General features: G+C 43.6%; 1 protein-coding gene across 1 annotated transcript; it reads left to right on the plus strand.

Moving 5' to 3' along the window:
• Window positions 1-325: 325 nt before the first annotated feature.
• LOC129502221 (carbonyl reductase [NADPH] 1-like) lies at window positions 326-10360 on the plus strand. Its single transcript, XM_055313752.1, has 3 exons — window positions 326-684; window positions 1223-1330; window positions 9654-10360. Exons 1-3 carry the CDS (start codon window positions 396-398, stop codon window positions 10145-10147), a joined length of 891 nt encoding a protein of 296 aa, XP_055169727.1. The 5' UTR covers window positions 326-395; the 3' UTR covers window positions 10148-10360.
• Window positions 10361-14201: the final 3841 nt, after the last annotated feature.

Here is a 14201-nt window from a genome sequence, read left to right on the forward strand (position 1 = left end):
CCCAAAATATTTTAGTTCAACTACCATGATTCTCTAGCTCCCTAGACTGTATCACCAACCACCTCTCTTTTGAGGAACTTGTCAGTCCAGCCTGAACCGTATCTGGGTTCACAAAAGTGACCCTAAGAGGGCAGAGTCCTGTTTGTGTTCAGGGTGTAGCCCCACAGGGGACACACCTCGTACAAGTCATTAGGAAATTTTCCGGAACATTTGGCCCCTCCTTTGATGGAGGGACTGAGGCGGGGCCTTTGGCTCTAGTAGCCACACTGCTTGATAACAGACTCGTTTCTCCTGGCATCTCTGACTGTGGCCAGGGCTCTGCAACACCAGCCCTCCCTGTGGCCCACAGCATCACCCATTCACCACACAGGCTGGTGCTTGCACTCCACGCAACCATGTCATCGGCCCTCCGTGTAGCGGTAGTGACTGGAGCTAACAAGGGCCTTGGCTTCGCCATCACGAGGGACCTGTGCCGGAATTTCCCTGGGGACGTGATACTCACAGCGAGGGATGAGGCGCGGGGCCGGGCAGCTGTGCAGCATCTCAAGGCTGAGGGCCTGAGCCCACGCTTCCACCTGCTGGACATTGACAACCTGCAGAGCATCCGCACCCTGCGTGACTTCCTGTGGGAGGAGTATGGGGGCCTGGACGTGCTGGTCAACAATGCAGGCATCGTCTTCACACGTAAGAACACGGGAACACTTAGAGCAGGGGATCTCCGTTAGGGAACCACACAGAGTGGGTTGGGGATGATGCCTGACCCCCATCACTATGGGGTCTGGAAGGGCTTCCCTGGGGAAGGAGGTCAGACTGCAGGCACAGAGAGACAGAAGCCTCTGGAGGGTCTTATAGCCACAGTGCCTTGGTATTGCCATGGAAAAATCTCAGGGACCTGACCTAGTTTTTTGTTTTTCTCTCAGTTGGGATCTGAGCCATTTGGTGAATACTTAACCTATTTTGTAAGAAACAACAAATTGCAAACAGAGGTAAACAGAAATCCCATTGTGCCCACTTCCCTAGCCTCCCCAAATGATGCCAGCTTACACAGCTACGCGGCATCAGCACAACCGATAAACCACCTTGAGACCATACAGTCCACGAATCCAGACGTTGCTGGATTTCAATAGAATGAACATGAAAACTAAAAGAATGTATTTGTCATATCCTGGAATCCTCTCAGATGGCTACTATTTATTAATCTTCTCTGCTTCTCCCCTAATAGCTCATGATCCCACACCCCCACATATTCAAGCAGAAGTGACCCTGAAGACAAACTTCTTTGGCACCCGAGATATATGCACAGAACTGCTGCCTCTAGTGAAACCCCAAGGTGAGCCTGATGAGGGGCCCAAGCTGTGCTGTTTCTGGCATGATCCGGCCCCTGAACTCTGGCCTCATCCAGAAGACCCTGGCCCTGCTCAGCCAGGGCCTGGCCTCCTTGCCCGGGAGAGGTGTCCCTCTGCCTCAGGACTCTGACACACTTGCCCTGCAGTCAGCAGTGCCCTCTATCCCTCTACTCTTCCACTAGAGGCACTGACTGTCCTATCCTTCAAGTCTTCATTCAAAACTCTCCTCAGAGAAGCCCTTTGCTTCCTCCATGCCCCTCACAATGCACTTCCCTGGGATTCCTCTCTGGACCCTTTCTTCTCCCTCTCCCTCTCTCTGACAGATTTTATTCAGACCAATGGACTCTGCTATCCAAATGTCTCTGCCCCCCGCCAACATCTGTCACCTGCCTAGAACGTTCCCAGAGCTCCCCACGCACATGCTTCCACACCCAAATCCAGCCCCTCCAGCCCTCAACTCTCTCTCATTTAAACATCTACATTATCACAGCACTTATCATTTTCAAAAACATCCTGCTCACATAGCCCACAATCCACCAATCATGAATAATGTGGTCACTGTGCCCAGCTCCCGATCATCAGGGACCAGGTCTTAAGAGTGGTCCTATGGGTTTTGTCCTCTGCATTTTTCTGCAGGCCTCTCCTCCATCCCAGCTCTACAACGGATACTCAGCTATCATTTCTGGATCATTCCAACTTTCCTAAGAGACCCTACTTCTGAGTCCTTTACTCTGAGGTCATTCTCTGTACCTTCTGGGGGTTCACTGTCTCCCAAAATTCCTTCAGGAGCTCTGAGCATCATTTGTAGGGATCTCTGTCATCAGACCTGCCAAAGACCAGGCCCATGGATTCCCCTTCACTTTCTGCAATGCTCTGCACAAGACAGACTGCCGTCATTCCTTGGTTGTAAACTACTGTAATCCTTACCCCATGTGAATGTGATGGGGGAGCCACCACCCATGTACTACACTAATTAAGATAAGCTGATACTTTTAGAATGATTAGGATATCTCCCTTGAAAGAGTACATGCAGGTACTCTTTCACTCCCCGTTCTGCCCCCAATTCCTCTTCTGTCCTGGAAAGTTCTCGTACTTTTTGCAACACTCCCTTCACTGGCATGTGGCAGGGCAGCTCTCAGATGTCACCTGTCTCCTTTACTCACCACAGACCTTGAAGGTGGGATGAATTTACTTGTGCCCCCCCACACACATCGTACAGGTGCTCCCCTTAGAAGGCAAAATGACTTCTGCCTGAGTTTGGATCTCACTTACCTCAACAGGGTTGGCTATTGCTGCCTTGTTGGCCTTGGACCAGAATGAGGAGTGAGCGCTCTCCTGGATTTGCTAAGGCAGGTTCTAATCAAACTCTACTGATCTTGCCTCGGGGAAACTAGACTGCATGGACATGGACAGGCAAGCTCTATTCTCCTTGTGAAAGTAGGGTTTTCTTGCCTATTGCAAGAGGAGAGATCTTCCCTTAGGTGGGGGGATGGCAGCCACAGTGTTTCCTGTGACCAAGACTTTACCCTCTTTGGAGATCCTATTTGAGAGAAATCCTAGCTAGGATAACCAAAAGCAAATATTGTCCCTCCTCTCCCATGCTGCGAAACTAGGATACAAAGAACAGTCTTGAATGACTGCACCAGATCTCTGTGGTTAAAGAACAAAGTCCAAGGGCCCGTTTCTGCTCTATTGGCTCTGTTTTGTTGGCGTGAAAGAACAAAAGAGAATTGTGACATTAAAGATATTGAGGCGGGCAGTCCGCGTGGCTCAGTGGTTTAGCAACGCCTTCAGCCCAGGCTGTGATCCTGGAACCCCGGGATCCAGTCCCATGTTGGGCTCCCTGCATGGAGCCTGCTTCTCCCTCTGCCTGTATCTCTCTCTCTCTCTCTCATAAACAAAATCTTTAAAAGAAATACATTGAGGAATAGATGCTGAGTTTTCATACTTGCAATGCCTTCTTCAAAAAGAGTTTTACAGAAATAATTTAGCCACACACACAAAAAAAGATAAGAATCTACCCAACCAGGTGGCCACCACCAACCTTAACCAGGCAATTCATATCTAGGCCATGAACATCCTTTCCCACATCCATTGCTTTTCCCTCCCATTCCCTTGAATTCATATTCCTTTATTTGAATGATCCTCTCTTTAAAGTGTTAAACGTCTATTATTCTTTTTTCTCTCTAAATCGATATGTACTTATTTTTTAAAAAAAATAAGGCATATCCAAGTTGAAGGATTTGAGCAAAAGTTTGAAATTTGAAAACTCTTGTTCATCAGATATTAGCTAGGGTATTAGCAGAAAATGCAGACTTTTAAGGCTACACTTACCAAGGAAATGTTATAGAAGGGGTCCAAAATCTTCATTTAAGAAGGTTCAGCATAAAAGGTAACTCCCTCTGTCTCTCTCTGTCTCTCTCTTACTCTCTCTCTCTCTCTCACACACACACACACACACACACACACACACACTGACATACTGTTGTCCTCAAAAGGATAGGTGGCTAGATGGAATATTTATATATTATCCCCATTCAGAAATGGAAGAATAATGACTCTCAAGATCACAAGCACAGCTGGTTGCAGACTGAGGTCATGTGGCATCTAAACTAATCGTGCTTCGCACTACTCAAGACCTCAAGTATTTGCCACTGGAGCACCTCTCCAAATGAAGCCTTATCCAAAAAGGCAAGACAAACAGAAAATCAAAGGACTCTGCTGATTGGGACCAAGGTCTTCCTCACTGCCGGGCCTCAGGCACCTCATGGAAAACCACTGAAAACCACTGAAAAGGGCACATTTAAAACCCTGAAGTGTTGTGAAAAAAATCCCTTATCACTCCAGACACTTAATACTGCTAACCTTGATATGAGAAAAGGTGAGCCTTCAAGGAAAAGGGATGAATGTTAAACCATAAAAAGTCATGAGAAATGGCTGTGGACTTAGTGCCCGTTGAATAGGCTTGAGAATCAAGGAATGCACTTGAAGTGGTGACCCCGGAGCAGAGGAAGTCTAAAATATCCATCTCACTATGGCTCTGCTTAAGAACACTGAGTTTTGGAGACAGAGATTTCCTAAAAATACATCCCTTGCCACTTGCAGAGTAATGGTCTGGATGAACTGCCCCAGCCCCACCAGTGCAAGAGTCCTTTCTTACCTGAGGGGCTGCTTTTCACAGTGACTCTGAAACACTGAATCCTATTCCTGAAACCAATTCTACGCTAACGTGAAATAAGTTTTTAAAAAGTTTAGTGAGTACTTCTCAAATATATATTACTTACAACCAGTTAAATATTCTTCAGGGGCGTCTGGGTGGCTCAGTAAGTGAAGCTTCTGCCTTCAGCTCAGGTCATGATCCTTGGCTTCTGGGATTAATCCCTGCATGGGGCTCACTGCTCAGCAGGGAGTCTACTCCTCTCTCTCTATGCCCTTCCCCCTGCTCCTGTTCCTGTTCTCACCCATGCTTGCTTCTTTCTTTCTATCTCTCTTTTTAACTCTCGCTCCAATAGATAAAATCCTCAAAAAAATTATTTTTAAAAATATTACCTGCCTTTTTCACAATTGAAATAATACATATTCATGATTTAAAACTGCAAAACAGAAGTGTGTGCAATAAAGGGCAGGACAAAGGGAAGACAAGGCCCAAGGAAGCCACACGGGGTAACTGGTGTACCAGAAAGGCAGCCATCTTTACTCACAGGGGCTCAGGACCATTTTCTTACACACCTATAGAAACATACCGTTTTACACACTATGTCACACACAGTGTCACACACTCATGCAGTCACACTCACATTCACATACAGTCCCTGTCTCTCACACACTCATCCACATCTCACACACTCAAATGCAATCACACACCCTTTGCACAAGGACATTCCGATGGCCCATACACTTCCTAGCCCATATGCCTGCCATGTGTATTCCAGTTCAGAGTCTCTAAAATGACCCTCAAAATCCATGGATACACTTGAAGACAAAAACGTTTACATCAACGTCCTTGCTATGGAAGCTCCACAAGTTCCTGCACCTGTGTTTCCTGTCCTGAGCTGTCAGACCACAAGGATCTACAGTCTCACTCAGTTCCTACGAGGAGCCCCCAGGTGGCCACCCTGCTCCCTTGGGGATGTGCTCAGTGGGTGGACAGGCCTGGGGAACAGGGACTAGCAGAGGCACCCATATCTAGCAGTTTACCTACAAAACCATTCTACTGCCCGTCAGACTTCCTTCATTACACAGGTCAGTATTGTCACAGCTAAACCTACACCCCCTGAGACAGACAACACAGAATAGAAAAGATGTCATCACTTCATTACAAACAGCCTACGGAAATTTAGTAGAGTTTCTCCTTCTGCTGTCAATGCTACAGGTATGTAAGAAAATGGTCCTGAGCCCCTGTGAGTAAAGATGGCTGCCTTTCTGGTACACCAGTTACCCCGTGTGGCTTCCTCGGGCCTTGTCTTCCCTTTGTCCTCCCCTTAATTGCACACACTCCTGTGTTTTTGCACTTTTGAATCACGAATATGTATTATTTCAATTGTGAAAAAGGCAGGGAATATTTTTAAAATAAATTTTTTTTTAGGATTTTATCTACTTGAGAGACAAAGTGAGAGAGAGAGAGAGAGAGAAAGAAAGATTGAAAGCATGAGTGAGAACAGGAGCAGGAGCAGGGGGAATGGCATAGGGGGAGAGAGGAGTAGACTCCCTGCTGAGCAGCGAGCCCCATGCAGAGCTTGAGCCCAGAAGCCCAGGATCATGACCTGTGCTGAAGGCAGAAGCTACACCTACTAAGCCACCCAGATGCCCCTTGAAGGAACTTGAACTAGTTGTAAGTAATATATATTTGAGAAGTACTCACTAAACTTTTTAAAAATTTATTTCACGTTAGTGTAGAATTCGTTTCAGGAATAGGATTCCATGTTTCATCAGTTACATATAACAATCAGGGCTCTTCCCAACAATTGCCCTCCTTAATGCCCATCCCTCATTGAGCCCACCTTCTACCGTCCTGCCCTCCAGCAACCCTCAGTTTGTTTCTACAATTAACGGTCTCTTATGCTCTGCCTCCCTCTCTTTTTTCATCTTATTTTATTTTTCCTTTCCTTCCCCTATGTTCATATGTGTCTTAAATTCCACATAGTGAAATCATACGATATTTGTATTTCTCTGGCTGACTCCTTTGGTTTAGCATAATACACTCTAGCTCCATCCATGTTGTTGCAAATGGCAGGTTTCCCTTCCTTTTGATAACTGAGCAACATTCCATTATATATGCATATATGTCCCATTCTCTTTATCCATTCATCAATTGATTGACACTTGGGCTGTGTCAGTAATTTTGCTATTGTTAATAGTGCTACTCTAAGCATTGGGGGATACATGTGCCCCTTTGAATCACTATGCCTGTATCGTTTGGATAAATACCCAGTAGTGCTATTGCTGGTTCATAAGGTGGCTCTATTGTTAACATTTTAATGAACCTCCATACAGTTTCCTAGAGTGTCTGCACCAGTTTGCATTCCCAGCAGCAGTGCAAAAGAGGTCACGCCCCTCCCCATCAATGACAACATCTGTGGTCTTATGAGTGGTTAATTTTAGAATTCCATACAGATATGTGGTGGTATCCCATTGTGGTTTTCATTTTTATTTCACTGATGATGAGTGACGTTGAACATCTTTTCGTGTATCTATTAGCCATCTGGATATCTTCTTTGGAAAGTCATCTTTTCACATCTCTGCCTATTCATATAAACATATGTATTTTTGGGGTGTGGAGTTTAATAGGGTCTCTCCAGATTTTAGATACTAACCGTTACCAGATATGTCATTTGCAAATATCTTTCCCTGCCCCGTCTTGCATTTAGTTTTTTGCTTGTTTCCTTTGATATGGGGAAGTTTTATCTTGATGAGTTTCCAAAGTTCATGTTTTCTTTTGTTTCCCTTGCCTCAGGAAATATATCTAGTAAGAAGTTGCTATGGCCCAGGTCAGAAAGGTTGCTGCCATCTTTCTCCTCTAGTATTGGACGATTGCGTGTCTCAAATGTACGTCTTTCATCCTTTTTTACTTTATTTTTGTGTATGTTATAAAAAGGTGATCCAGTTTCATTCTTCTGTATGTGGCTGTCCAGGTTTCCCAACACCATTTGTTGAAAAACTCCCTTATTTCCATTGGATTATCTTTTCTGCTTTGTTGAAGATTAGTTGATAGAAACTCGTGGGTCCATTTCTGGGTCCTCTATTCTGTTCCATTGATCTGTGTGTCCAGTTTTGTGCCTGTGCCATACTGCTCGATGACTACAGCTTTACAATGTAGTTTGAAGTCCAGAATGCTGATGCCTCCTGCTTTGATTTCCTTTTTTCAGCATTACTTTGGCTATTCGTGATCTTTTCTGGTTCCATGGAAATTTTAGGATTGTTTCTTCTAGCTCTATGAAAAAGCTGGTATTATTTTGATAGGGAAATCATTGAATATGTCGATTCCTTGGGTAGTGCAGACATTTTAACAATATTTGTTCTTCCAAACCTGAGCATGAAAGTTTTCCCATTTCTTCTGTCTTCTTTGGTTTCTTCCATAAGTATTCTCTGCTTTTCAGCAGTAGTCACGAAAACATTTGACAAACAGGTCCCATTAATGTTACACTTAACATGTTCCTGATGAAATAAAGTACCGGAGTAAAAGACCCCTCTCTAAAAGGCGTTTGTCTTAGAAGACTGATACATGAAGAATATAGTTTCTACAGCTCATTTTCATTCTCTCTAAACACTGCATCATGAGAGTCAGAGTGCCATCCATGCATCATGTCCTCACTGAACTTTTTTGACACTGCCACTCCTATTGGGAGAAAGCTTCGAGTTAAGTGACCATAAATTTCATTCATGAATATATACATTAAAAAGAGAAAGTTTCCTAATTTTATTGAATCCTTGACCGTAGGTATGATGTCATGACCTTTCGATAATACTAAAAAGACCAATTGAAACATAAAAATATAGGTGCCTAGTGGCTCCATCTTGAAGTTGCTGACCCTTGGTATCACCTGACTCAGGTCATGATCTCAGGCTTATGTGACGGAGCCCTGACTTAGGCTCTGCATTCTGTGGGGAGTCTATTTGGGATTCTCTCTATTCCTCTCCCTCTGCCCTTCTCCCACTTGCTAACACCAGCTCATGCACTCTCACTCTCCCTAAATAAATAAATTTTAAATAAATAAATGTAAAAATATGAAATTAATTACTTATAGATGTCTATTAAGTTCATTGTTTAAATACTAACTACATGTTCAGAAAAGAGTTAGTGAGAAATGTGTCAGTGCTTTACACTTCTAACAGCTTTCTTGAGATTCACCTATCATACACTTCACCCATTTCAGGAATCCAACTCAGTAGATTTTAGCAATTGGGCAGTATGTGGAACCATCACTGAGTCAAGATTAGCACATTGTCATCACCCCAACAGTTTCTGGACCCTTATCTATGAGCCCTCTGTTTCCCCATGCCCCCCTGCCCCCAAACAAACACCAATCTACTTTCTGTCCCTACTTTCTTTTTCCCCTGGACATCCCATATATGGAGAGCCTTATAATGAGTAGTCTCTTGTGACTGGCTTCTTTATTTCAATGATGTTATCAAGGTTCATCCATGGTGTAGCATGGACTTCATTTCTTTTTAGAGCATCTCTTTACAACATGTCACTTTTCCACTGCCCCTTTCCATGACCATACGGCCAGGCATTTTGTCACTGCTCCTGAGAGGATGATATCCCAAACCTAGAGAAAACATCATGCAACTCAGCTCACTGAGGTGAGTTGCTTTTAGCTGGCCACAGCACAGTGAAAAGCAACTTATCCCAACGTAGTCTGTTCACCTTCAAAAGGCCATCTTTAAACTCAGAAGCTGATTGTGAGCTACTAAACACTTGTTCATAGAGCACTGCTCAGGTGACTATAAGAAGGTCTCCAGGCAGTCCCAGAGGGGACCTATGAGGAAAACTGGCTCTCTACCCGTGACGGCAGGGAGTGCCTTCTTACACTGTACTTGCCATGTTCCTCTATAGGGCACTCTCTCTTCTTTGTGGAACATCTGGGCACTACTCAGTCCCTTTAGATCATTTCTGTCACATCATCTGAGACATTATGGGTAAAACAAGCTTCAAGACTGCAGCATGTCCTTGAGTCGCAGAGGCAGTCTTCATTAACCCTCAGAGCAAACGAGAAATTGTCTCCCAAATGGACAAAATTCTAGCAATATTGGTATTCACCATTCTCATGCATGCCATTCTTTGTGACTCTTTGTGTTGTATTTTAGGCAGAGTGGTGAATGTGTCTAGCATAGTGAGCTTTCTAGCACTTAAACAGTGCAGCCCGGAACTGCAACAGAAGTTTACAAGTGAGGCCATCACAGAGGAGGAGCTGGGGATTCTCATGAACAAGTTTGTGGAAGACGTAAAGAATGGAGTGCACGAGAAGGAGGGCTGGCCTGATATCAAAATAGCAGCCTATGGAGTGTCAAAAATGGGTGTCACCGTTCTGTCCAGAATCCATGCCAGGAAACTGAGTGAGCAGAGGAGAGATGACAAGATCCTCCTGAATGCCTGCTGCCCTGGGTGGGTGAGAACAGACATGGGTGGAGCAGATGGCATCAAAAGCCCAGAAGAAGGAGCAGAGACCCCTGTCTACTTAGCCCTTTTGCCCTCAGATGCTGAGGGGCCTCATGGCGAGTTCGTTATGGAAAAGAAGGTTGAACAATGGGGACTCCCCTTTCAGTTCCCTTCATGGTTCCTTACTATAATCTCCTCATGACTGACCAAAAAGACTGCTATCCTGTCAGCAGTATTCTTATAAAAAAATAAAAGAGGGTTGAGGGAATCACTATTCCTCCTGAGGACCCACACTGAATTACCCACTAATTCTGTGATTTTTCTGTGATTTCTTCTGTGATATAGAAGAAAAAAATGGAATTGATGACAAAAATAAATGAACATTACATGCGAATAAACAATTCTAAGTCAATGTGCATTTGTGCAGATTGTTTCATGAAACCAGCCTGAAACACTAACAAACACTGAACTTTGTCAAGAGAAAGGACAGTTAAACTCAACCTTGGTAAACATCAGTGAAAGAGTCAGATAATAAGTATTTGCTTTTTTGCAGGCCGTTGGTCTCTGTTGGACCTACTCAAATCTGCTGTTATAGCTGAACCCCACCATGGGTGATGTATAAACCCATGAACTGGGCTGGATTTCCTTGCCAGCATACTTTACCACTTTCTACTTTGACATGGACAACCCCATGAATGTTAGATATCTCCTCTGGACTCTATAAATATCAAATTCACTGGGTAAAAAAGCAATTGTCCAGTGCAAAATGGGAGTGGGTGCTTATGACACATCCATACGACTATCTGAGACAGGGGCACCTGGGTGGTCAGTGGTGCCTTTGGCTCAGGTCGTGATCCCTGAGTCCTGGGATGTGGTCTTGTATCAGGTTCCCTGCAGAGAGCCTGCTTCTCCCTCTGCCTATGTCTCTACCTCTCTCTCTGTGTGTGTGTGTGTGTGTGTGTAACTAATGAACAAATAAATAAAAATCTCCTTTAAAAAAACCAACACAAGACTACTTGAGTCAAAGAGGAAAAGTGAATATGGATTGGTATCAATGGATATGAAAGAATTATTGTCAGATCTCCTCAAGGTGAATGTGTAGGGACAAAGGGTCACCGAGCGGTAACATGAACATGGTTCAGCAAACTACCGACAGAAGGTAAACACATACTAATAGTAAAGTTGTCATCATTGTGGAGCCTACCTTGGTGAATACATGAGTGTCCACAATACTTTTCTTTCCTCTTTCCTCTTTGAAAGCTCTCAACACAAACACCTGGGAAACAAAAGGCCCAGGCTCTGCCGCCTTACTGGATGACCTTAAGCAAAATCCTGCATGTGGCTGTATGTCAGTCTCCTCAAGTGTCCAATGGGGGAACCGTCATAGGATTCCTGTGAAGAGGAAGTGAACTCATGCAGGGAGACAGGCTGAATACAGTGATGGTGCTAAGTGTCCTCCACCGTGAGTTCCTGCAGTGGGACCCGAGATATCCATAGCCCCAAAGGGAAACTTCTTCTGCCCCGCCCCAAACCTGGCTCCCCATAGGCTCCGTGAATGCCCACCACCTCCACACCCCCGCCCCCCTCCACCTCCACACAGAAGCATCCAAGTTGTACAGACTCCTCTCCTCTCATGACCATTTTCACTCTTCACCAGGGGTCTTCTACTGTCAGAAATGAAACCTGAAGGCCCATGCAAGAAAGGGTAGGGTCCATGCTTTAGAAGCTTCTCCCTTTGAAGGGGCTATTAATTTTCTCTCTGTTATTTGGCTTTTCTCATCTAACCTATGAAGAGTTTCAATGTCTAGGACAAAGAAATACCATCTCTCCTTCTAGCTTGAACAGAAAGTCAGTATTGGAAAGATCTTTTTTTCTTGATACTTTAAAAATAACACGTAATTAGGAGCACCTGGGGGTCTCAGTTGGTTAAGTGTCAGACCTTCATTTCAGCTAATTACATGGTATGGGGATTCTAAATTCAAGCTGAGATGGCTCCAGCTCAGTGGAGAATCTGCTTGAGATTATCTCTCACCCAATCTGAATGCCCCTTCCCAGCCCACACTCCTGTGTCTCTTTCTAAATAAATAAATGAATAAATAAGATCAGTTATTAAAAATAGCACTATGGAGCCCCTGGGTGGCTCATCAGTTAAGCTTCTGCATTCAGCTCAGGACATGATCTCAGAGCCATGTTATGGAGCCCCACATTGGTTTCCCTTCTCAGTCGGGAGCCTGCTTCTCCCTCTACCTCTGTCCATTGTCCTGCTTCTGCTTGCTCTCTCTCTCTTTCACTTTCAAATAAATAAATAAAATTATTTGTTAAGTAGATAAATGAAATTTTAAAAGCACTTATTATACATAACACTTGTTAAATATGTCTTTAAATGAAACAAATGACTACGCATTTTATCATACACTGGATAATGTAACCATCAAATAAAACATCCAATCAATACCTTCACCCAAAGTGAGCTTCATAAACATCTGCTGCACTCGGGGGCCCTGGAATCACACAGAGGGAGAGCCCTGCCCACAGCCAAGTCTCAGCAAGGACCGAATCTCTACTTCTCCCTCTTGAGTTTCTGCAAAGAAATTAAGAGGTTCTGTGTCCTCAGAAGCACTTCTCCTGTGCCAGCAATTTTTTATTATTTTTTTAATTTTTATTTATATATAGGAATGCATTGAATGTGTAAATTGCTCTGGGAGGCATAGACATTTTCACAATATTTATTCTTCTGCTCTAAGAGCATGGAATGTTTTTCCATCTCTTTATGTCTTCCTCAATTTCTTTCAGAAGTCTTCTGTAGTTTGTAGAGTATAGATCCTTTACTTCTTTGGTTAGGTTTATTCCTATCTTCTGGTTTTGGGTGTAATTGTAAAGGGGACAGATCCCTTCTTTTCTCTTCCTTCAGTCTCATTGTTAGTGTATAGAAATGCCACTGATTTCTGCATGCTGATTTTGTATCCTGCCACATTGCTGAATTGCTGCTGTATGAGTTGTAGCAATCTTGAGGTGGAGTCCTCTGGGTTTTCTACATAGAGAACCATGTCATCCGTGAAGAGGAGGAGTTTGACTTCTTTGATAATTTGAATGCCTTTTATTTCCTTTTGTTGTCTGATTGCTGAGGCTAGGACTTCTAGTATTATTTGAGCAGCAGTGTGAGTGTGGACATCACTTTCTCGTTCCTGATCTTAGGGGAAAGGATCTAGTTTTTCCCCATTGACAATGATATTCGCTGGGGGCTTTTCATGCCTTTATGGTATTGAGAAATACTCCCTCTATCCCTACTCTTTGAAGAGTTTTAATCAGGAAGTGATGCTCTGTTTTCTCAAATGCTTTCTCTGCTTCTAGAGAATCTTACTGTTCTTGGCTTTTCTTTTATTGACATGGTCTATCACCTTGATTGTCTTATGAATGTTGAACCGCCCTTGTATCCTAGAAATAAATCCCACTTGGTCATGGTGAATAGTCTTCTTAATGTACTGTTGGATCCTATTGGCTAGTATCTTGGTGAGAATTTTTGCATCCATGTTCATCAGGGATATTAGTCTGTAATTCTCCTTTTTGGTGGGGTCTTTGGTTTTGGGATCAAGATAATGCTGGCCTCATAGAATGACTTTGGAAGTATTCTCTCCATTTCTATCCTTCAAAACAGTTTTAGTAGAATAGATATTATTTCTTCTTGAAATGTTTGGTAGAATTCCCTGGGAAGCCATCTGGCCCCGGACTTTTGTTTCTTGGGAGGTATTTGATGACTGATTCAATTTCCTCGCTGGTGATTGGCATGTTCAGGTTTTCTATTTCTTCCTGGTTCGACTTTGGTTATGCGTAGGCTTCCAGGAATGCATCCGTTTCCCCAGTTTGCCTAACTTCTTGGCATTGACTTGCTCGTAATACATTTTTTTAAATAGTTTCTATTTCCTTGGTATTGGTTATGATCTCTCCTCTTTTGATCATGATTTTATTAGAGTCTTCTCTTATCCTTTCAGTAAGTCTGGCTAGGAATTAATCTAACTTATTAATGCTTGAAGAACCAGCTCCTGCTTTTGATGATCTGTTTTACAGTTCTTATGGTCTCTATTTCATTGAGTTCTGCTCTAATCTTTATTATCTCTTCTTCTGCTTGGATAGGCTTTATTTGCTGTTCTATCTCCAGTTCCTTTAGTTGCAAGGTTAGCTTGTGTATTTCAGATTTTTCCAATTTTTCAGGGAGGCTTTTATTGCAATGTATTTCCCTCTTAGGATGGCCTTTGCTG

This window comes from Nyctereutes procyonoides, unplaced genomic scaffold, assembly GCF_905146905.1.
Source record: "Nyctereutes procyonoides isolate TBG_1078 unplaced genomic scaffold, NYPRO_anot_genome, whole genome shotgun sequence".
Classification (NCBI taxonomy): domain Eukaryota; kingdom Metazoa; phylum Chordata; class Mammalia; order Carnivora; family Canidae; genus Nyctereutes; species Nyctereutes procyonoides.